The following is a 24,991-nucleotide window of genomic DNA, read 5'->3' as shown; positions in this document are numbered from 1 at the left end:
GATTTCGCCTTAAGTGCCACCTCCTGGGAGATGCTCCCGTGTGCCCCTGGCATCTCTTCCTGAGATCTCTTCTTCCCTGTCTCTTCGCTTCCATCCTGGACCCTAAGCCGCTGTCCGCACAGCAGCCAGCATCATCTCGTGGAAACGAAAATCAGATCCTATCAGTGGCCTCTGGTGGCTTCCCATTGTGATTTAAACTCTAACCTTCCTACCGAAGCCTACAGAGCGTTCTGGCTGCTTGCCTGTCTCTCTGACTTCATCTCTTAACATTCCCATACTGCAAGCACTTTGGACTTTTTTTTTTTTTTTTTTTAAGATTTTATTTATTTATTTGACAGAGAGAGATCACAAGTAGACAGAGAGGCAGGCAGAGAGAGAGAGAGAGAGGGAAGCAGGCTCCCTGCTGAGCAGAGAGCCCGATGCGGGGCTCGATCCCAGGACCCTGAGATCATGACCTGAGCCGAAGGCAGCAGCTTAACCCACTGAGCCACCCAGGCGCCCACTTTGGACTTTTTGTTCCTTGATCATATGCCAAGTGTGTCCCCACCTCTGGGCTTTTGCACTTCCCAACACTGGAGTTGTTCCTCGTCGTGTGTGACTCCTCTCCAGACCTGCACCCACAGGCACTTCTGCTGCCCCAGCCCACCCCAGGCCAGCTCTCATGGGTTAGTAACGACAGCCTCTAATCGTCCCCGTGCTCATCTGGCTCTTCCATGGGAACACAAACCCGCTTAGAACAAATGCCTCACCTGTTTCAGTAGCTCTGCCGTTCCCCTGTACACGTTACCCAGAAGAGTGCTTCTGAACCTGATGAGCGTCAGGATTCCCTGGGGGCCCCGGAGAACAGAGACTGCTGGGCCCACCTCCAGATTTCTGACTGAGGAGGTCTGGGGTAGGGCCCGATAATTTGCATTTCTTTTTCTTTCTTTCTTAGAGAAGGGGGAGGTCAGGGGCAGAGGGGGAGTGGGAAGGAGAATCCTAAGCAGGCTCCACACCTAGCGCAGAGCCTGACTTGGGGCTTGATCCCATGACCCTGAGATAGTGACCTGAGCTGAAATCAAGAGTCAGACGCTTAACTGACAGAGCCACCCAGGTACCTCATAATTTGCATTTCTCATAAGTTCCTGGGTGATACTGATACTGCGGGACCAGCAGCCACCTCTGAGAGCCACTGATCTAGAACGGGGATTGGCAAGCCTTTTAGGTAAAGGACCAGATAGTGAATATTTTAGGCTCTATGGGTCCCACGGGCTCTATTGCAACTGCTTAGCCCCACGGTTACAGCTGAGGAGCAGCCGTATGCGAAGGAGTGGGGTGGCCACGTTCCAGTAAGCGCTTTTTTCCCAGCAAGTAGGCAGGGGCTGGATTTGTCCATAGGCTGTTATTTGCCAACCCTGATCTAGAAGGTAGTCACTTTTCAAAAGATATTACTTATTTATTTGACAGAGGCAGACACAGCAAGAAAGAGAACATAAGTAAGGGGAGTGAGAGGGGGAGAAGCAGGCTTCCTGCCGAGCAGGGAGCCCCATGCGGGGCTCAATCCCAGGACCCTGGGCTCATGACCTGAGCTGAAGGCAGACGCTTAACGACTGAGCCACCCAGGCGCCCCTCTTTACCCCATTCTTGCTGAACTCACTCCATTCAGACTCTCGTTCCGCGCCACCACACTGAAGCCACTCTTCTCACGGCCATCAAAGATCTCCATAGTGACAAACCCAGTGGTGTTTTCTCAGTCTTCTGCTCTGACCTCAAGACACCAATACACAATACCTACCAACCTTTTTTTCCTATGACCTGACAGCCGTATAGCTGACCGGCAGCCAGCTCGGGTCAGACATCCAAGAGCCACCCTCAGTTCCCCCCACTTTTTTTTTTCACACCCCCTGACCACATCAGCAGTAAGCTGTAGTTCCTCTATCTGTAAAGCATACCCCAACTCCATTCTCTATTCACCACCTTTCCTGCTGACACCTCAGGTCACCTGCCTCCACCTCCCTCTGCAATGCTATGGCGGTGAGTCGTGACTGCTGTCCCCAGGCTTTCTACCACAGAGAGTGATGTTTTTAAAACATATGCTAGACCCATATTACTTCCTGGCTCTAAACTGCCCAGTGGCTTCCCTTAGAATGAAATCCACAGTCTTTACCGTGTCCCATAAGGCTGTCCATAACCCAGTCCATCTGCCTCCTTCACAACTGCATCTCTGAGCCTTCTTCCTCACTCCACCATACGCGTTTTCTTGCTATTTCTAAAAACACACCAGGCTCCTTTCCCTCTCAGGACCATTGTACTTGCTGTCAGCTCTATTTTGATTGGAATCATCACCACTGCCACCACACCCCCTGGAGATCTCTCAGCATGCCTGCTTCGATCTCTGATTAAATGTCCTCTCAAGGGGCACCTGGGTGGCTCAGTGGGTTAAACCTTTGCCTTCAGCTCAGGTCATGATCTCAGGGTCCTGGGGTCAAGCCCTGAATCAGGCTCTCTGCTCGGTGGGGAGCCTGCTTCTGCCTCTCTTTCTACCCATCTCTCTGCCTACTTGTGATCACTCTCGCTATCAAATAAATAAGTAAATATAAGTAAAAAAATGTTTTTTAATTAAAAAAAAAAATGTCCTCTCTGCGGACAGACCCTCCCTGAGCACTTCCCTGAGCACTCCTGTTCCTCTCACCTCCCTATCAGCCCCCATACCTACCAACCTTTTTTTCCTTCATACTACTTCTCGCTGCTGAAATTGTGGTGTATCTTGTGTCTTTTTACTATTGATCGTCTCTTTTTCCCTCACCATGGAGACTTTTGTCTTATTTACCACTGTGCTCCTAACATCTGCATGTAGTAGGACTGATAGTGGTTAAAACACCATGCCCTGGAGTCCAGCTGCCTGAGTTCAGATCCCTATATCCATGCTTACTAACGCTGATCTTGACAAAATTACTTAATTTCTTTAAGCCTTTTTTTCTTTAACATGAGAGTAACAGTAGTACCATCTTCCTAGGGTTATTGGGAAGATTCAGATAATCTATACAAAACATTAAGTACAGTTCCTGGCACAAAATAAGCTTAAAAACAAGGATGGGCGGGAGAGAGAAAGTTCTAGAAGTGGGAGCAGCCACTGTAGTACCCTTATAAACGTGGGGATATATCTAAGCAGTTGGGACTTCTTACAAACACAAAAGACTACTGATAAATGTATTATTATTTGGTGTGCTTTCCATATCCTAGTTTCCACCAAGAGATCAACAGAACAATAGTATTCAAGTTTATTTACCCATTTGTTGAAGGAAAATCCAATACTTAAGAGTTTTTCTGATGACATGCAAAATGTCCTTGTTGGAAGCTCACATATAGCCTAGTTTGGAGAAGAGGAGGGCCAGTTCAGGGTCTAATGTTGATATTTGGATTGTCAACTGCTGATAGAAATTTTCCCAAGTCAACTGCAGTTAAAATTCTAGCTCCATAGTGTTACAGGAAACCTTTTCATGTCTTCTTTGCTGCCACTAAAGCTTAACCAGAGCTTTTAAGGGGAGGGTCATCTTCATACCTTAACTGTCAGAATCAAAGGATTTTGTTTTTATTGGTAGTTTGACCAGGTTGTAAGCTGATTCTTGAAGAAAGCCTCAAAAATAAGTTAGTCAGGGGCGCCTGGGTGGCTCAGTGGATTAAAGCCTCTGCCTTCGGCTCGGGTCATGATCCCAGGGTCCTGGGATCGAGTCCCGCATCGGGCTCTCTGCTTGGCGGGGTGCCTGCTTCCCTCTCTCTCTCTCTCTCTCTGCCTGCCTCTCCGTCTACTTGTGATCTCTCTCGGTCAAATAAATAAATAAAATCTTAGAAAAAATAAATAAATAAAGCCTCTGCCTTCAGCTCAGGTCATGATCCCAGAAACCTGGGATCGAGCCCCGCATCAGGCTCTCTGCTCAGCAGAGAGCCTGCTTTCTCCTCTCTCTCCCTCTGTCTGCCTCTCTGCCTACTTGTAATCTCTGTCCAAAAAAAAAAAAAAAAAAAAAAAAAAAAAAAAAATCTTAAAAAATAAGTTAGTCACTAAAAGCTAAAGTTAGGGTGCCTGGGTGGCTCCGTCGGTTAAGCATCTGTCTTCGGCTCAGGTAATGATCCCAGGCTCCTGGGATTGAGCCCCATGTTGGCTCTTTGCTCAGCAGGGAGCCTGCTTCTCCCTCTCCCTCTGCCCCCGCTCATCTTTTTCTTTCTCTCTCAAATAAATAAAATCTTTAAAAAGCTAAAATTATGTGACTCCACTTATATGGAATACTAACAGTAGTTAAAATCATAGAAAATAGACTGGTAGTTGCTGGGGGAGGGGGAAAGGGAAAATGGAGAGTTAGTGTTCAATGGTTATGGAGTTCTGCGAGATGGAAAGAATTTTGGATGTGGATGGTCATGATGGTTGCCCAAAGTGTGAATGCATTTCACACCACTGAACTGTGCACTTGAAAACGGTTCAGATGGTAAATTTTAAGTTTCATGCATTTTACTATAATAAAAAACTGGGGGAGAAGCCTGGGTGGCTCAGTGGGTTAAGCCTCTGCCTTCGGCTCAGGTCATGATCTCAGGGTCCTGGGATCAAGTTCCGCATCGGGCTCTCTGCTCAGCAGGGAGCCTGCTTCCTCCTCTCTCTATCTCTACCTTGCTCTCTGCCTACTTATGATCTCTGTCAAGTAAATAAAATCCTTGAAAAAAAAAAGTGGGGGCAAATGAAAAACAAAAGAATCTTAAAGCTAAAATATTAACTATTTTCCAACCAGAGGACTTTTAGGTTCCCACCAGAGAACTTTTAGGTAAACAGTCATCTTTCTCTTTTGAAAGGATCCCATAGAACATACAGGTTTTTCTAAGGGAAAAAAAAGTGCCCCTTCCCCAGCATTTTATTTTGAAATATTGCAAACATACCAAGAAGCTGAAAACATAGTATAATGAACCTTCGTATACCCGTAATTATGTATTTTTTCTGATTTTTTCTGATTCATTTGAAAGTAAGTTGCAAGCATCACACAGCTTACCCCAAAATACTACCCTGTGTATCTTCTAAAACCAGGTATATTCTCTTAATATCATTAACCTATCCGAGAAACTTAGTACTGATTCAGTATTATATACAGTCCATTTTCCAATTTTCTTACTGTCTGAAAAATATAATGGTGAGAAGCACGTGTGAGTTTTAATCCCAGTTCCAAGCACAGTTTGTATATTACGGTTGGTCGTGATGTCTCTTTTCTCTTTGGTTTTTTAGGTATTTTTGAATAGGCTACATTTTGATTAGTCTGATTATTTCTCAAGATTAGATTTAGGTCAAGCGTGTGTGATAAGAAAGCTGTCAAGGTGACACTGTGTGCTTCCCTCGTGTCACGTTAGTGGACAAAATGTTCAGTTGTCCTCTCACCAGTAATGCTAATGTTTATAGATGTAATGTGACGTGTCCCAGCTCTTCCTTTGTCTTATTAACAGGCGTCCAGGGCGGTGCTTGGGATCAGGTGGCTCTTCTGTTCTGCATCCAGCTTTCCCCCAGTTGCTCCAGCATGTGTGGGTGATTTTTGCCGGATTCAGTCGTGCTGTCCAGGGTTGCAGGGTAGTTTTTCTAATTGCCGTTCCTCTGCGTTTACTTTGTAGCTGGCTTCTGCAGGGGAGCAGAGAAGAGCTGCTCCGTTTCCCCCCTTCTTTTAGCAGCACTGTGGACGCCTGGATTCCTTTTAATACCCAGTGTGCTGTATCGTGTTGCTGTTATTTTTTTTTTAAGATTTTATTTATTTATTTGACAGAGAAAGACACAGCGAGAGATGGAACAGGGGGAGTGGGAGAGGCAGAGGCAGGCTTCGCACCGAGCAGGGAGCCCAATGCGGGGCTCAGTGCAGGGCTCCATCCCACCTGAGCTGAAGGCAGATGCCTGATGACTGAGCCACCCAAGCGCCCCTTATGTTTCTGCTACTATTCTTCTTTACTGGCCACTGGGATTCGGTGCCCTTTGGAAATGGCCCCATCAGGGTTTGAGCACTTCTCTGCTTTCTGGCGCAAGATATTCTGAGCTCACCTTGTACTTTCCTTGCTTCAAACCTGGAATCAGTTGTTTTCCCAAGAAGCCTTGGTTCCTTGTAGTGGAGAATAGTATTTAGAAACCAAGATCTGGGTGCTGGGTATACTTAGAAAATAAACTTTTTTATTTATTTATTTTTAAGATTTTTATTTATTTATTTGAGAGAAAGAGAGCATGAGAGCATGAATGGAGGGAGGGGCAGTGGGAGAGGGAGAGGGAAAAGCAGACTCTCCAGCTGAGCACGGAGCCCCGTGTGGGGCTGGGTCCCAAAACCCCAAGATCATGACCTGAACCGAAGTCAGATGCCTAACCGACTGAGCCACGCAGGCACCCCAGAAAATAAACTTTTTAAAACATGGCCTGTCACTTTGATAGTGTATATTACAATTAAGAAGACTTTCACATGCTTTTTTTTTTTTAGATTTTATTTATTTATTTGACAGAGATCACAAGTAGGCAGAGAGGCAGGCAGGCTGGGGGGAAGCAGGCTTCCTGCTGAACAGAGAGTCTGATGCGGGGCTCGATCCGGGGACCCTGGGATCATGACCTGAGCCGAAGGCAGATGCTTTAACCCACTGAGCCACCCAGGCGTCCTCACATGCATTTTTAAATGGTTCATCATTGGTTTTTCCTTCAGTCTTGTGTGTGGGGCAGGTCAGATACTAAAATGTCCATTTTAAAGATGACAAAAATTAAGTGTAGAGAGGATTTAACTTTCCCAGAATTATAAGACTAGTAAGAGCAGGTGCCAGGAGCAAAACTTTTAATTAATTAATTTATTTATTTTTGCCACAGTGCATTGTCTCCCAGAAGGTGTGTTTCAATAGCTAATAAAGCTGTGTGGCTGGCTTCTCTTCAGAGCCAGCTCTACGAAAGAGAGAAAGCTTCCTCTGTGAGACTAAGTGATAAATGATGAGCCTTGGGAATATTTGCATCCTTCTCAGTTAGCATCGCCATTGGGAGTCTTTTCATAATAGAGTTTGCTAGGAGGCTTTCAGTGGTCCTTTTGTAATGAAAAGAATATTTGACTTATAACGCAGGGAGAACTCTGTTTGAAAACAGTACATGGCCATACCCAATCCCTCTGTCCAGGACAGTCTATAATCGGGTCACTCCAAGGAAGCAGGAAACCCAGGCAGTGTATCTTAAACTACTGTGTTTATGCTGTCATTTGGTATTTTATTATGGGAAGGTCTCTTTTCTTAACCTTTACTTGATTTATTCTCAAATAATGCAAGCTTTTTAAAATTACTGCTCCAAGGAACCTTTTTAGATATTTTTTCCTTAATCTTTCCCCACCATGAAATTTTAATACCTCAGATGTGTAGTACATCTCTTTATATATTGTGTATATATATATATATATACATATATATATATATATTTGTGCTTTATGCATAAAAAGAGTAAGATTTTTGTATCCTTCAAGAACCATATTTTTACCCTCTTCAAGGTGATACCACCCCCACTGAGAATGCGTCAAGTGAGTAGATGGAGAATTGAAGGGTACATCTGATTTGTATTACAATAATACATTTTGTATTATAATAGTATATTTTAAAATATCTTTCTTGAATAGCTAAATACAGTCTATACATTATTTTGGCCCGAATAGCACCGTGATCTTTTGGTTACCTGAAGGCTGTATCCTGCATCCTACAACTTCCAAAACAGCAGTGTTCCATCCGCAGAGTTCAGAGTCTGTGGTTCGCATCCAAACAGCTAATCAGAACTATTGGCGATACTGGTCAATTTTCCAGTATTGTTTTTTTCTGGAATTCCTTGATGTGTGAAGGTTCTACGTAAATACTACTAGGAAATAAATTTAAGGGATCCACGTGTTTTCCTGCTCAAAGTACCCCCTGGCTGGACCTCAACCCCAAATAATGACCTCTTAGGTCCGAGGGCGTAGAAAGAGATGGCATTTCGCTTTCTTTAGCATTTACCCCTTACAGCAGCCTATCTTGTGTACTTTGTGGGGTTTTCCTAAGTATTTCTCTGTATGTCTTTTTATTGTTTCCTGCCTCTGTCTTCCCCTTTTTATCTTTTGCTTTCTCTGCTTTCCCCAGCTCTGCTGTCATTCCTCCTCCCCTCTGTCCACTTCCTCCCTCTCCTACATGTCCTCTCCTCTCTTTTCATCCAGGACTATGAGAGTAAGTTGCAGGCCTTGCAGAAGCAGGTTGAGACCCGCTCCCTCGCTGCAGAGACAACAGAAGAGGAGGAAGAAGAGGAAGAAGGTGAACTCCAGAGATGAAAATTTCCCTCTGTAGCTTTTGGATCTGTGCCGTCAGATTAGCCTTTCATCTGTGATCAAAGCTGGATCTGATCATAGTTAACCCTACCACTTAAACTGATATTTTACCGAGCCAGGTTAAAGGGGATTCAGAAGATCCTCAATGCTGAGAACACAGACTGCGCTCTCTGAGGTGGGAGAAGGGCTGACTGTGTTCTGTCGAACACAAGGTTTCTTAGTTCGGTCCTTATAGGAGTCTCTTAGGCAGTTTACATATATTGTCTCAAATTACTGTACATGTGAAGCTCGTGTTATGTTACAGATAAATATAGGGCCTTATCTTTGGTAAGATATTCTTGTATTTGCTGACATACGATGTATGCCCAGGATTACCCAGAGAGGACTTTGAACTATATTAATATATATTAAAGCCACTTCTGGCGGATTTCTAATCCTATTGCTTAGTCATGCCTACCTGCTGTAAATTTTTCAGAATCTCTTAGCTGAATCGGGGCGTTAATTGCTTGTCACTTCCGTACGGGGCAGTATGAATTCTCCTCCCAGTTTGTTTCTCTACCCAACCTCCCAGTAATCTCAAGGCTTCAGATTAACTGCGGAGAAACTCTAATTTATGTACTAAATTCTTTACTTTTTAATACTGAAGTGAAATATGACCTTTTTATTTCTTGTACTAGCAAGAAAAATACATAGCATGGGAAGTTGTATAGTATGTCATAGGGCTCTTCATTATAAGTCACGTATTAGATGTATACTTTTTTTAAAAGGAAGAGAAGTCTATATCTCTCATGTACTGTTTTAAATAGAATTTTTTTTTAGGTTTTCTAAAACGTATATACTGCCTTCATAATATCAACAGAATTTCGTAAGCTTTACTGAAAAGCAGAAAACAAAAGCAGCTGAATGGAGAACTATGGGCACGTAACTTGATAAGAGAGATGAGGTAGAGGAGACGTGTAATTTCTCTGTAGTGACGAGATCACCATTTGTTACGCTTCGTTTGCTCTTTTCAGCTGCTTGGACACAGCATGAATTTGAGCTGGCCCAGTGGGCCTTCCGGAAGTGGAAGTCTCACCAGTTTACTTCATTAAGGGACTTACTCTGGGGCAATGCTGTTTACCTGAAGGAGGCCAACGCCATCAGTGTGGAACTGAAGAAGAAGGTATGGAGGGCGGGAGCCCGTGGGTCATCTGGAGGCGCACATGTTCCTCAGGGGGTTGTGGCTCTCATCTTGAACTAGACTTTCCCCTGGGTGAACTCAGCTGCTGTTGGCTGTGAAACAGGGTTATATATGCCTTTATTCACTGTATGTGCCTGGAACATAGTAGGTACTCATTAAATATTTATTACACGACTTTTTTTTTTTTTTTTTTTAAAGATTTCATCTATTTATTTGTCAGAGAGAGAGAGAGAGAGCCCAAGCCGGGGGAGCAGCAAAGGGAGAGGGAAAAGCAGGTTACCTGTGAGCAGGGAGCCTGTTACAGGACTCAATCCCAGGACCCTGGAATCATGACCCAAGCCAAAGGCAGACACTTAACTGACTGAGCCACCCAGGCGTCCCAATTACATGACATTTTTATTTATTTATTTTTTTTAAAGATTTTATTTATTTATTTGACAGAGAGAGATCACAAGCAGGCAGAGAGGCAGGCAGAGAGAGAGAGGAGGAAGCAGGCTCCCCGCTGAGCAGAGAGCCCGATGTGGGGCTTGATCCCAGGACTCTGAGATCATGACCTGAGCCGAAGGCAGCAGCTTAACCCACTGAGCCACCCAGGCGCCCCTACATGACATTTTTAAAACAACTTGTTTTCCATCTTATTTACAAATGAGGAGATTGTATTCCAGCAAGAGCTAGCAAAACTTTTTTTTTTTTAAGATTTTATTTATTTGAGAGACAGAGTGAGTGAGAGAGAGAGCACACAAGCAGAGACAGAGGCAGAAGGAGAGGGAAAAGCAGGCTCCCCTGCTGAGCCTGATGTGGGGCTCGATCCCAGTACTCTGGGATCATGACCTGAGCCGAAGGCAGATGCCCAACCAGCTGAACCACCCCAGTTCCCCAAGAGCTAGAGGAATGTATTAATAGGAGAATGCTATTCTTGGGCTTCTAAAAATCTCAATTTTCTTTGAGTTTTCAACCATAACATTTGCACCTATAAGTCCTAAATGCCCTTCCTGGTCTAGGCCAGTGTACACAGGGGACAGGTCCTCTGCACTCAAACAGCCAGGCTCCAGTTCCAGTTTTTGTATTGACCCCAACGGCCCTGTGCCTCCATTCCCTCATTCCCTCAAGAGGAACTTTGCAGCGGCCCCTGCCACCTAGGGTTCTGTGAGGCCTGAAAGAAGGAGTAGATGTAAAGAGTTGAAATAGCTCTTAGACTTGAAAAGGCAATAAATGTTACTGCTTTTCCTTATTACCAGAACGTCACACCACATCTTAGATTTGCTTCTTCTCCCTGTCCCACTGTTGAATGGAGGCTACTAGGATGACAGTGGAGTCAGTGGGCAGTATCACGTGGCAGGAAAGAGCACAGAGGGCTCAGCCTTGGGAGATTCATTCTCTTCCCCTAGGGCTGTATTCTAGTGCTGTATAACAGGGGAGGATATCTTCTTCATTCAGTCTCACCAGCCCGTTTCATTTTGTAAGTATTTACCCCTCTCTCCAAGCAGACGAAGTACAGGCAGGAGACTCTGTCTTTCCTTCTTGCTGGTGTATCTGGCATTTACATGATACTCGTAGGTGAAAATACAGGGCGGTAGCAAGACATAAATGACATGGCGCACGCAAAGCACTTTCCATGTAGTAAGCACTTCTAAGAGTAGCACCCCTGCTTCTTGAGTTTAGGATGGAAAACCAGCTGTGACATTGCTCTAGCCGCCCCCCCCCCCCCCCCCCCCCCCGCCCACGACTCAGTGAGAAGCTAGAGATGTCCTTGTGGGTCCAGCTTTTGTTCTCTTATGTGAGTTCCATCAACCAAAATATAGGGACTGAGATTTTAGTTTGTGTAAAAACACTGTGCTGGGCTAGGAGAGCAAAGTCTGTAAAAAGCTTAATTTGAAATTAGGATGGTTCTCTACAGCTGATACACACGTGGCCATTTTTCCCCAGTTAATCACAGGCTGTTCACAGAGCACATACTACACGTTTGACCTCTTTCCCGTGGAGTAGGATTCTATCGCCTCATTTCCGAGGCTGACTTGCTGAAAATATAAAGGCCATTGGGATGGTTTCTTCTTTCCACATAGGTGCAGTTCCAGTTTGTCCTGCTGACGGACACATTGTACTCCCCTTTGCCTCCGGAATTACTTCCCACTGAGATGGAGAAAACTCATGAAGACAGGCCTTTCCCTCGTACTGTGGTGGCCGTAGAGGTCCAGGATCTGAAGAATGGAGCAACGCATTATTGGTCTTTGGAGAAACTCAAGTATGAAAAATTCCTCATAAAATCAGTTGTTTTATTTAGGAAATAATAATAAATTGCTTGGGTGGGCTCCCTCAGACTCTCCGCTGTGTGATGGTACTATTGCTTCCTTTTCTGTGGTGCTGAATGCTGTTGCTCTGCAGGGCTGCCACTGTCCGTCCATCTTCTGCTAAATCAATGAATCCCGCTCTGTTGTCGCTTGTAGATCGGATTTAGATCTGCCCCCTGTAGACCCTCTTACATTTTAAATGTTTCAATCTCATGATACCTAGTTCTGCCTTGGGTCTGGTAATCATTTATCTTTTCTGTTCTGGATCTGGTGATAAACAGTAATAAACAGGAAAGTTACAATATGGTTTCCTTTGCCTTTAGCATGGTGAGATATTTTCCACTGTACATTATATTTGAGATGTCATATACCACTGAACTACATTTCTCTTAAGATTCAGTAGCGGTTAGGTGGCCATTTTTTACTTTGGTGGCTTGTCTCTAGACTCAGACACTGTGAATACTGAGCGTTGTGAGTTTCTCTACTTTGGGCCTTCATTCTTTTCTAATATCATTAAATGATGGGAACAGCTTTTTTTTTTTTTAATCTTGCATGGAAGATACTTCCAGAGTGAAATTTTGATGCAATCTCATGATATTAAGCAGAGCACTTTGTGTTTATGCAGGCAGAGGCTGGATTTGATGCGCGAGATGTATGACAGGGCAGGTGAGGTGGCCTCCGGCAGCCAGGATGAAAGCGAAGCCACCGTGACCGGCAGTGATCCCTTTTATGATCGGTTCCATTGGTTCAAACTGGTCGGAAGGTACGTGATGATTTCATCAGTGTCTTCTTTTTAAATAGTGAGTGATTTGTTTAAAACCTCAGCAGCTATTACAGAAAGTTAAAAGAAAAAGTGTGCACAAATGCTCCACGTATAATCTTACCCATTCAGACCCAGCCACCGGGTCATGCGGTAAACTTGCCTACGCTTTCTTCAGTGTGCGTCCTTCAGGCTCGTCTTTGATCCAGAGTAATTGACAGCCTTCCCTGCCTCTTACAGTTGAAGAGCAGAGATTTGCAAGAAAAAGAAAACCTGTATCTGTATCCTGCACAGTTTAAAATCAGTATGACTTACACCTTACCAGCTGGCAACAAACTTCTTGATCCGACGTGTCCTCTTTTTTTTTTTTTTTTAAAGGCAGTTTATCTCATGTTAGTCTTTGCCGTGGGTGAGTTAACTGCAGATCTTGGTCATCTGCCTGAGCCTCTTCTGTGCATACATACATTTCAACGTGTAATGAAAACAAGTAGTGCCCTGTGAATCCATACGGAGTCCAAGTTCTTAGAGGTTTAGAATTTAAAAAGCAGAAATGTAATGTAATATGTTCTGAGCTTAATGATTTCAGAAATTGAATTGTTTTTCAACTGCAAAAATTTTCTGACAGTTTTACAGGAACTAGGCCAAAAGAAGGAGCTGAAGTCCTAGTATTTTGTAGAAATGAAGTTAAATCTGTTCCATTCCACTCTGTTAGTAGAGTGTTTCTGAAGCGTTGAATTGGCCAAACACGTCTTATCCAAGCAAGGCCTGTACTTGCTTTGCCGTACACCACTCCATCCATTTTGTTTTCTGCTCCGAGATGACGTGGGAGTTGGAATAAAGATCTGTACTTTTTTTATTTGACCAAATGTTGAGTGGCTCCTTTGAGGCTTGGCTGCTGATCTTTTGTGTGAACTGGAAAATACAAGCATTTTTGCAGCACACATTTTACCTGGGATCTTCCACTCATGTATTTCCTTTGCTTTTCTTATTCTAAGGACCAGTCCTTGTTCCCTTTCACCTGAACCAGATGATTTATGCTCATTTTATCCTTTTGCTTTTCCACTTGCTTTTATTGTGTTGATTCCCAGTGGGTTCTGTCCTGTTGACATCTATAGCTTCCTGTTTAACCAACTGTTCCTCTCTCCTTCCTTGGCTGTGTCCCCTGGCGTCTTCCCTGGTGTCTAGCTCCCCCATTTTCCACGGCTGTGTGAATGAGCGCCTTGCTGACCGCACACCCTCCCCCACTTTTTCCACGGCCGATTCCGACATCACTGAGCTGGCTGACGAACAGCAAGATGAAATGGAGGATTTTGATGATGAGGCATTCGTGGATGACACCGGCTCTGACGCAGGGACGGAGGAGGGATCAGATCTCTTCAGTGACGGGCATGACCCGTTTTACGACCGATCCCCATGGTTCATTTTAGTGGGAAGGTTGGTGAGGTTATTGTGAGAAGGGCAAAAAGGGACCAGCTCTTGCTTTAAAGAGGCTCCTTGTGCAATTCGGGATGATGTTCCTTAGCAGATTCCATTTGTGACATGCCGATCTGGCGGGGAGAGCCCTCAGGCCGTGTCTATGGGGTAGTCAGTATTTGCTCGGTACAGCCTACGGCAGTGTGTGAAACCTCTCCGTGGAGGACCCCTTGTCTTAAACTCCCCAGTAATTTCCCTCTGAAGGGGAAAACCCCAGAGGAGAAAGTAATTAGAGCTGAGTCTACTGTTACAAGGTCAAAGAATGTTCCTATGTTGTGATGCTTCCTTTTTATAGGAATGTGAGTGAAGAAGCAGAGGGGGATGACATGAGAAGGACAGCAGAGCAAGGCCAAGGTTGAAACAAAGGATGTATAACACTGGCAGGAATCAAGAGGATAAAAGTAGAATCAGGAGTAGTGTTGGGCCACTTAAAAATAAAATCTAAATAAATAAATAAATAAATAGGTAGGGGGTGCCTGGCTGGCTCAGTCAGTAGAGTGTGCAACTCTTGATCTCAGGGTTGTGAGTTTGAGCCCCAAGTTGGATGTAGAGATTACTTAAAAATCTTAAAAAGTGGGGCGCCTGGGTGGCTCAGTGGGTTAAGCCGCTGCCTTCGGCTCAGGTCCTGATCTCAGGGTCCTGGGATCGGGTCCCACATCGGGCTCTCTGCTCAGCAAGAAGCCTGTTTCCCTCTCTCTCTCTCTCTCTCTGCCTTCCTCTCCGTCTACTTGTGATCTCTCTCTGTCAAATAAATAAATAAAATCTTTAAAAAAAAATCTTAAAAAGTAAATAAATAGAGGAGTGTGTTGGGTTTATTTTTTACCTACTTTGAGTCAGAAAAAGAATCAGGAACATGAAGTTTCCTTTTGTCTGAAATGGATGCCTTTCTTTAGCCAGTTTCAGTGGACCTATCTGTAGATCTTTGGCTTCTGCCAAAATTTTACCTATAGGTTTTATAATGATGAAGCTCATGAAGTTATCTGTTGACACCACCAACAATGGATATTTGTTCAGCACTGCATGAAACTGCTCTGTGTTGAGTTTTCCAAACTGAGGCCTTGTCTCAGATTCCATCTGTCAGTGACGCAGAGCTCTCCTCGTATGCCCCTCATACTGAGGTCTTTGTCTACACCCAGTCTTCGTGCTGAGGTAATTTTATTACAAATTCAGCAGTGCAGCACTCGCTGGATTCACAAAAAGTGTGTGCAGGTTTTAAGGTATGAAATTGAATCTTAACAGTTCATTAGGGCCACATGTTGCTGAATGCTTTAAAAATAGGGAATTACGCCAGTTCTCCAAAAATTAAAGCGCAGCACATGTCCTGAGCCAGTAGGGAGGTAAGTCTCACACTGAGCTCATGGTGTGATGTTGGTCGCCTGGCAAGGACTAAATATAACTACTGGGGTGTACGGTCACTGAGCCGGACAGGGGGCAAGACAAGCTTGCTGGTAGACACAAAAGCTTCAACTGTGACCAGGGCTTGTAATGTAATACTAGACAGTCTTGGGAGTTTATGATAGCGGAGCGGCATCTATTCAGGTTTTCCGTGCATAAGCATTAACGGATTGTGCAGCCATGAATGTTGTTTTCTGCTGGTGTATTGCCAGAAATAGATGCCTAGAATTTCAGAGAAGCTGATTTATATTAAAACTGAGAGCAGTGGTTCTGTGTACCAATAATGGGACCATAGAGCTTTTTCTTATATTATGGCTTTGTGTGTTCTAAAAGGGTTGGGAGTTAGAACTCAGTTTCTGTCCCTAAACTGCTTGTCCTGGTGCCAGCTGCGCAGCTGCTCGTTGTGCACCGTCACACAGGGAGGAACGTGGAGCTTCATCTCACGCGGCACATCGCGACGAACCCTGACCCTAGGAGATGTTTGAGGCCGCACGTTGGCTTCACTGAAACCGAGGCCTGTCGGGGTCTCAAGTACAAGTGAGGAGTTAGGTAGGAAAACGGAGAGCCTTAAAGATCTTTATCTTTTCGAGTCTGTCATCCGCACTAGCCAAGTGACTATCCTGGTGAAGAGTTTTCCGAAGCCTTTGTATTTGGAGTCGCTTGTGTGGAGAACTTGGGTCAGAATCCCACTTAATATGGACATTCACTGGCTTAAAATGTATGCATTATTTTCTCTACTGTTTTAATCCTATCAGATTTAAGTATAGGTATAAAGCAATCAGCTCTGCTTTGATTTTCAAGTAATTTCCATATGTTTGGCTTCCCAGGTTCTACAGCTAACTTTAACTTGTGAGGAGGATGTTAGTGGAGGGGGTGAAATTGTGGCCATCAGTCAAGTGGGGGATAGCTCTTTACTTTTCACCCTTGACTTCATTTCTCATCTACAATCAAAACTGATAACTATGCAACTTCACCCAGATATGTAGTGGTCATTGTACGTATGAGAAGTAACTTCTTTCCTGTTTTTGTGATTCACAGGATTGGACTTCCCATATTGGCGCATAATTGCAAATACAATTCGCTTGTAAAAATTTTCCACTTTCTTGTGAAATTCCATTTGTAGGTTTTGTTTCTTGGCCTTGGCTGCCTCTGGCGAATTTTTGTATGAAAATGAAAAGAGCTTGTCCCTTTAGCTATTCTCTTATGGCATGCTGGGATGTTATGAACCATCCATTATAATTTGGGATGAAATGTAAAATAGTTAAGCTGGGTTAAAAGGGGGCAAAAGATGGTTATTCTGACACCTAAGTCTGAACTGACATTGTGTTCTGTAACTAGAACCATAATTACACTGATTTGTCTTTCTGTTGACCAAATTAGTTTCCCTTTTTGATGTAACTTCACAGAACTTATGCTAATATACCCTTTACATCTTCACCTCTCTCATTTCTGTTCTCCTTCAGTCTGCTAGGTCAAAGTATAAGGACTCTCAAGAATGCAGAGTATTTATAAAAATTCCAGCTTAAAAAACTTCAGAGGAGAACTTCTACGGCATTGACCTTGGGCAAAGGACAGTCTTCCAATAATAATACAGGGAGAGCTGGCAAGTTGACCATGCGGTGTGTAGCCCCTGTGCCAGTGCCCCTGCCACTGCCGGAGAATCACGGAAGTCTCTTTTCTAAAACGGGAAATACAAAAGAATACTTTCTGTCCTTTCACCTTTGGAATAACCATTGCCATAGGTGGAAAGGGGATTTTTGCCTAAGTGTGTGGTCAGACAGTACTTTGTTGTAATGCGTGTATGAACACGATATGCAGTGCCTTCAATGGGAAGCTTTTTGAAAATTAGAAACAGGCATTCCTGGCATAAGTATAAAAACAACTATACAAATTAAGTAGAGTTAGGAACCTAAACTTGTTCTCTATAGTTAATATCTATCTTGAGTATATCTTTGAAAAGTCAACCTCTGGTGTGACCCATTTTTCTGGAAAATGGTCCACTTCTGATTAAAGATAGAGGACAAGTCATGTACATAGACGCTCAATCATGTTGATTGGATGTTGAGTGTACTTAATAAATATGCCAGACCCTCTGTAGACAGCAGTAAACAAAATCAAACGTGAATCCTGCTCTCTCAGGTTTGCAGACTGGTGGTTGAGACAGACAAACAGTCATATAGATGTAAATCATAGCAATGATGGAGTCATGTGTGTTACTGAGATCACTTAGCGCTGGGGGAGCCTGTCATGAGAGTATGTTCAGAGTAAGACCTGACCTGCAGTTGTGAAATCAAAGGCGTGAGGTGGGCAGTAGAGTTCAGGGTAGGCTCCACGCCGGGGACAGGTACGTGTGGTGACTCTGCCCCATCGAGGCACTGAGAGCGAGCAAGTAGGCTGGAATCATGAAGAGCTGAAGGTGGTCTGTATGGTGCTGACTGGGAAAGGGAAGCCATCCATTTGGTACCGTAGGCCAAATTCTTCGTCTTTAACTTCTGTCACAGTAGCTAGTACTTGAGAGTCTTATTATTTTAATCCTTTTTAGAAGACTTTCCATTTTTAAATTTTTATACAACATAGCTTTAACCCTCTGTTTCTTAGTATTTCCTTCCCCACCTTTGGAGCAGACTGAAAGGGAAGTAGACTTCATTTGATCTGATTCAGTGTTTTACTTACAGTTGTTTTTGTTACAGTTTTCATTCACATTTCATTTATGCTCTTTAAGTTTTATTAACATGTCTTTTTCTGTGGTGTACTTTGTCTATTTTCAGTATTTTTTTTCATTACTTTGAGTTGAAATCCCACAAATCCACTCCATCTCCCATTTCTCTTTGTTCTAATGCAGACTCAGAGCAGGAGAAGAAGCAGACAGGCATACGTGTCACGTTCGGTTATGTTTGATTTCTTGGTGCAAATGTTTACTCTCTTGTCTTGCTTTGTGTTCAAAGATCATATACCCTGTGGGAAGACAAGAGTAACAGTAGGAACTAGATTCTGTATCACATTCACTAATTGAAATGAACTTGTAATCACATTTTTATTGTTAAAAAAAATCAATAGATACAAAATAATGAAGTAAAAAGAGTACAAATGCGATGGAACTCTGCTAGTTTGTTTGAAAAAGACGATTTTAGGTCTATAACCTTCCTTTCGTGTTTCCATTTCTGAGTTAAGTTTTGGACTCCAGGAACAAAAGCAATCCTTTATGGATGAGCTCTCTTTTTCTCCCTGGATATTCGTCTGTGTCCAGCCAGAGTCTCCTCTAAGCTTGCTCCTCAGAAACTTCTGGCTACAAACCCTCTTTGCTCATATGTGTCAGTCACCTGTCTGAAAATAATAGTCATTTCCTAGAGCATTTCCATAATGCTGTGACTTGAAATCTATTTTAGAGTTATTAACTGTATTTCAGTCCCATTTCCTTCCTTTTTTGTCTCCCAATTTCTGGTTTATCTCTTGGGAGAAATAAAACAAAACACCTTTATGTTAAAAGGTTAAGCTCTTCAGTAGGTTCCCTTTTCTCCACCTTAGCAGTATCCATAGGACAGTCCGGTTGAAAGTCTATTTCCAATTGTTACTCTTCTACCTACGCTAGTCTTTTTTTTTAACTTGTCATTTTTATAGGGAGTAATTTAGTGTAAGTTGGTCTTTGTCCACTGCTTTACCAAGCATTTGCATTTCTTTCTGTATTATCTCTGCCAGAAGAGCAACGGGAGGCAGTCTGGTAGTACAGAACAGAAAGGTGACCTTAAGACAGGGCCTAGAAGTCCTGAGAATATTCTCGGGAATCTGAAAGCCAGCTTCTCTGCCTGCGGGGCGCTCAGATGTTTGTCTCCCGGTTTCTGTCTCTAGGGCATTTGTTTACCTGAGCAACCTGCTGTACCCGGTGCCCCTGATTCACAGGGTAGCCATCGTCAGCGAGAAAGGTGAAGTGCGGGGGTTTCTGCGTGTGGCCGTGCAGGCCATTGCAGGTAGGTGACCTTGTCCCCGCGTGAGAGCTGTGGTTCTTCGCCCAGACACAAGGCAGACCAGTTCTGTGTGGGCTGCACTTCAGTTGCGTGATGGTGTGTCTGTCTCGGAGAAAGCTTTCATTGCTTCCTTTTAGTTATCATTTCCCCGTTATCATAAATAGATTCTGTTAGTCTGGGCCACTAGGATGAAGTGGGATGAAGGGATTCCTTTAACATAAAGAACAACTTTTAGGGGCGCCTGGGTGGCTCCGTGGGTTAAGCCTCTGCCTTCGGCTCAGGTCATGATCCCAGGGTCCTGGGATCGAGCCCAGCATCAGGCTCTCTGCTCAGCAGGGAGCCTGCTTCCCTTCCTCTCTCTGCCTGCCTCTCTGCCTACTTGTGATCTCTGTCAAATAAATAAATAAAATCTTAAAAAAAAAAAAAAGAACAACTTTTATAAAAGTAATTTCTAAAACTGCTTCAGAAGTAACAAAGGATATCCAGGACCTTTTTCTTGCGTAATTTTCTCTCACGGTACTTGTACCAGCCATTTCAGTCCTTGGATTACTGCTTTGTTGTTTATGGATCAAGATTCTGCTATTTTACACTTCTCCATGATCCAGCCTACATTCTGAGGAAAGAATGTGGCCATTTCGTATAATTTCTAGATGCCCTGGGGTGTGGAGTGGCCTCGCAGCTTTTCCCTGTGGAAATCTTTGGCATGGTCACCAGAGTCAACTCTATGCCAGTTTGTGCAAGCACAGTCCCATACCTTCAGCTGTTCGTTGGGTGGTATTGCATGTCCTCTTGCCAAGGGAAGAGTCCGTGTTTCTAGGTGTGACATTTGAACAATATCAAGAATAAAACTGATTCCTTATTAAATAGTCTCATTTGAGCTGAGCAGGTTGGTAAATACACCTCTGCGTAGAGTTGGAATCAGCCCCTATGACTTCACTGCTTCCGGCTCTTCCTTTCTTAAGCAAAAGCTCGTTCTTCAGCATCTCCTCTTACGAAAGTCTTAGAGCTAGAAGGCTCCACCACTTTCCTGTTTATTTTATAATCCAACAAGAGCCATTCCTCTGGCCCCATCGTACACTCATTTGATCCTTCTCTTTTTTGTTGTTGTGTTTTCTACTTAGCGGATGAAGAAGCTCCTGATTATGGTTCTGGGATTCGACAGTCAGGAACAGCTAAAATATCTTTTGATAACGAGTGCTTTAATCAGGTGAGAACCCTTCCAGGGAGGGAAAAACTCAGAGAAGGAAAGGCAGGAGACAGGTTTATAATAAGGGAAGATGTTCACTAGAAAACAGTTCTTCTGGCCAGAGCTGCAAAAGACAGGTAACCACGGGCTTGTTGCATGAACACAGGATATGTCTAACAATTACAGAGGCAAAGACACTATGACACTAATTCTGTTTTATTACCTTTTCTCAGGCAGCTCTTAATCCACATACTTTTCCAGCCATTGTTACTTTTGGGGCAAATAGGAGGTTGGGGGAAATATGCTGTCATGCTGCTTGACCAGCTCCCTGCTCCTGCCTTGTTTTCAGAATGACTTTTCTTCAGTTGCAATGACTCGTTCTGGTCTGTCCTTGGAGGAACTGAGGATTGTGGAAGGACAGGGTCAGAGTTCTGAGGTCACCACTCCTCCAGAAGAAATCAATCGAATGAATGACTTGGGTACGTAGACAGAGGTTACTGTGACTGGGGACATTCTCAAAGAGGGCAAGATACTGACCATCATCAAGGGAGATAGTTGCTTTCGTCGACTAGGAATGGAAAGCGTGCCCTTCTCTCTCCTCTTTGAGAGTGATCTGTGCCGTATTTGAACCATATGTGTGTTCATTTGACCCTTTCTAGATTTGAAGTCGGGCACTTTGCTGGATGGTAAGATGGTCATGGAAGGGTTTTCTGAAGAGATCGGCCACCACCTGAAACTGGGCAGCGCCTTCACTTTCCGAGTAACTGTGCTGCAGGCCAGCGGGATCCTCCCGGAGTATGCGGATATCTTCTGTCAGTTCAAGTAAGCCCCCCTCTGCGTGCCTGCCTCGATGGTGACCCGGGTGACATCCTTTGTGTACCACCCAGTGCTTCACTCTACATATGCGAGGTGTTTTTTTTTGTTTTTGTTTTTGTTTTTTTCCCCTATGTGAGAAAGTGGGAAACAACTACCAGTGTCTGAAATAAAACAGCTTTCTTCACTCCAGGGGGCAGTAAGAACCAGAAACCTAAAATGGGATGAACTCGAGTTTGCTGTGAGGAGGGGTGTGACCGTGCATCCTGCTAAGAGGGTTCCACGGTGGCCTGTCCCCCCTCTGCTGGAAATACAGGATCTGATGTAGATAAGCCTGTTTAATCATCTTTTTAATGCTCTTCATGGGGAAATATCTTATTAATAAACAAGTCTGAAGGCCATGAATTATCCAGCCACCAGTTACACCTGTTCAATACTTGGAGGAAAAAAACCATGCAAATGACAGTAAAATTCCACGTCAACTGAAAAATAACTACTTTGTAGAGATGTGACTGGTTTCATTGCTTAGCCACTTACAAACTCTATCCTGTAACCCTCTGGAGTTTTTCTTCACATAACACTCCTTGGAAAACACTCTTTTGACAGTGTTAACTTTTAATACCTCCAGACATCAGTATGTTTTTTCATTACTGAGGAAGGGCCACACAGTACAAGAGAGTGCTTTCTCCCTTGACTCAGTCCAAGTCCGCAGTTGGCCCCTGGCGCCACCAGGAGGCTCCTCGAGAGTTCTGCCATCCCTGTCCTTCAGCATGTGCCTCTCTGCACATCAGGGGTCCTCGTACAGTTGACAAAGCACTGCCTTTATGGAGATTATAGCCGCGAATCAGATGTGATTACTGCATAGTAAGCCACTGATATTGTTTGCTAGAACTCACAGTTGTTGTTGACATATTACCTATCGAGTGTTGATTGTGCCCTGTCGGTGTGTTTTCACTAGCAGCCCAAAATTAACATGGGGGTGGACTTAGCTAGATGACCCTGTTGCTTTGAGCTTTCATTATTACACTAGTTAGGCAACTGAAAAAAAATTTTTTTTAAGATTTTATTAATTTGAGAGCGAGGGAATGAACAGGGGAAACGGGAGAAGCAGACTCCCCTCTGAGCCCCCAACCTGGGACTCAGGCCCAAGACCCCAAGATCATGACCTGAGCCAAAGGCAGACGCTTAACCGACTGAGCCACCCACGCACCCCACAACTGAAATATTTTATGGAAAAGACCTACTTGGTTAACTGGCATCTGAAATGCCAGTAAAGTCATGTTGATCTTTTTGTCCTAAAATCTCCAGCACGAGAGTAGCCTCTCCACGTGGTGTCAGCTCTGGAGGAGAGGGAGTGTTGACTCCTGTTGAAAGAAGGCTCAGATTCTTCTTGAGCTTTTACAGACTCTCATCTGGCCTGTATAGAGAAGACACAGCTGTCGAGCAATATGAATGATTTCAGGCATCACCAGTGTGGAACCCCAGGATATTTGTCCCTGCTCTAAGCAGAGCACTGGAGGAGTATAGATCCCAAATCAAGTAATGCCCCTGGCACATACAGCTTATGATCTGGAGAGGAAAAAAATTGGAAGGGGAAAAAAAAGAAGAAGTACAAGGAGAGGGGTACCTGGATGGCTTGGTCAGAGTAAATCTTTGTATTCAGTATTCTTTAATTCTACTTCTGTTTATTTCAGACTAATAGGGAGGGAGAGAGAAGTAAAACCCCACTATCTGTGAGCAACATAGTCTGTTGCTTCACAAATATTTTAGGAGTATCTTCTATATCTGGAACACTAAGGAGATACTATCTTTCGGGTACACAGGCATGTAAACATATTATTACAAAGAGTGAAACCATTGCTACTGAAGGAAAATGGGTCCCTAGTACTGTGGGAAGACACAGCTGTTTGGGTGAGTCAGGGAAGACTTACTGGAAGAGGTGACATTTAAATTTAATCTTCGCAGGTCATCAGAGACTGTCCTAGGCAAGAACACTAAACACAGGCTTTAGTACTACTTTATGGAAGCTTGAATCTGCCAGATCTTTTCTGCACAGAATGATTTCAATAATTTCTATTCTCAGTAAAAATAATGTCCCTACAAAGAAACAGGAAGTCACTGAATTCACTCTTGGTGCTTTCGAGCTATTCTCGCATGTGTGTCCGCAGAGCTAAGTGGTCAGGGTCAGTTAATCTTTCAGTCATTTTTGAAATAAAATCTAAAATGCTGTCTGAATGATAATGGAAAATATGTATCACAAGGAACTACGAATTACTTGGTTCAGTTAAAGACTCTGCTTAAGTAGGCTACTTTTTTCCAGAGGGTCCAAGTCAGGTTCTTTTTTTTTTTTTTTTTTTAAGAGGGAGGTAGTCGGAGGGGGCAGAGGGAGAGAAAGAGAGAATCTTAAGCAGGTTCCCCTCCCAGGTCAGGGCTCCATCTCACAACCTGATCATGACCTGAGCTGAAATCAAGAGTCGGATGTTTTAACCAGCTGAGCCACCCAAGCACCCCTCCAAGTCAGGTTCTTAAAGCATAGATCTTGATGAAACTGTAATTTGAAGTTCATGTGTCCTGTTTTTTTTATTAAGCTTTTTGCATCGTCATGATGAAGCATTCTCCACTGAACCCCTCAAAAACAACGGCAGAGGAAGTCCTCTGGGCTTCTATCACGTGCAGAACGTAAGTGACATGGACGTTTTTGCCAGAAGAATTGCAGGTCTGGGGGCTGTCTGAGATGCGGTGTTAGGCAGTCGACCTGTGTGGGCAGCCTTTGTCTTTCGCAGCCCTGGAAGGAGGATTATCCAAGCTGCGTGGTGGTGAGAATAGACAATAGAGGGAGTGGCCAGAGCGATGAGGTAATCCTCAGTGGTCGGAGTGGCCTGCCTTCTCGAGTTACAGTGGGCCCCAGGAGTGTGTGGGGGTTGGGCTGCCCATAAAAATGTTCCATCAGTAGGAATGTAGTGAGTTGTTTTTAGTGTTTCCTTCCTAGAAAAATGAGTGGATTTAATATGAGTTTTGTTTAAGTTAACATATTGTCCTTTAAACTATAAGACACTTAGATTTCTCAGATGTAGGAAAAATTAAATTATCTTTTGTAGATAAATTAAGATTCAGTCTCTTTTCCTTGCAGCTGATCATATGATGAATCCATTAGTGCCCTTAGAGCTGTCGTTTGTAGAGTAAGACAACAGGCATTCCGTCTCTTCTAGGAAGGGTCACCCACACTCGATTCAAAGTCTGCAGCCTCATCACGATAGCTGACGTTCTCTGAGCTCTTATTTCATCTCAGTTACTGTTCCAAAGGCCTTTTTTGTGTCTTCATTCATTTAATCCTTACCTTTATACTGTAGACCCTCATAAGCCCCATATGACTGCTGAGATGACAGGCACAGAGCAGTTAAGGTCGCACACGAGGGTGACCGAGCTAGGAAGTGGCAGAGATGGGGTTGAAGCCGAGCAGTGTGGTCCTGGTGTTCAGGGTCTTCACTACGACATGACATGCTTTCCTTCTCTTGCTAATGGTAGGAGCAGGAAGGACAACACTGAAAATGGAACAGCAAACACAAAACACACTGTTTTCTTTTTTAGGTTTAATTGCATGAATATAAGCATGCGCATATCTCATAAATATTCATTGGGCTAG

At 43.8% G+C, this 24,991-nt stretch overlaps 1 protein-coding gene across 12 annotated transcripts in view; it reads left to right on the top strand.

Moving 5' to 3' along the window:
* The window catches only part of KIF1B (kinesin family member 1B), a 147,329-nt gene that overhangs the window by 92,393 nt on the left and 29,945 nt on the right, over positions 1–24,991 (top strand). For 8 of the 12 annotated variants that reach the window (XM_047723792.1, XM_047723790.1, XM_047723794.1 and 5 more), the window contains 10 exons: positions 8,184–8,277; positions 9,305–9,453; positions 11,535–11,713; positions 12,385–12,522; positions 13,705–13,953; positions 19,234–19,352; positions 20,471–20,556; positions 20,885–21,014; positions 21,195–21,357; positions 23,937–24,027. In XM_047723792.1, the coding sequence (XP_047579748.1) occupies positions 8,184–8,277; positions 9,305–9,453; positions 11,535–11,713; positions 12,385–12,522; positions 13,705–13,953; positions 19,234–19,352; positions 20,471–20,556; positions 20,885–21,014; positions 21,195–21,357; positions 23,937–24,027 (1,398 nt within the window). The remainder of the gene's footprint in view (positions 1–8,183; positions 8,278–9,304; positions 9,454–11,534; positions 11,714–12,384; positions 12,523–13,704; positions 13,954–19,233; positions 19,353–20,470; positions 20,557–20,884; positions 21,015–21,194; positions 21,358–23,936; positions 24,028–24,991) is intronic. The other 4 variants (XM_047723798.1, XM_047723799.1, XM_047723797.1 and 1 more) reach the window with 1 other exon arrangement.

Source organism: Lutra lutra, chromosome 4 (genome assembly GCF_902655055.1).
Source record: "Lutra lutra chromosome 4, mLutLut1.2, whole genome shotgun sequence".
NCBI lineage: Eukaryota > Metazoa > Chordata > Mammalia > Carnivora > Mustelidae > Lutra > Lutra lutra.
This window is presented reverse-complemented; position numbering and strand designations above follow the sequence as displayed.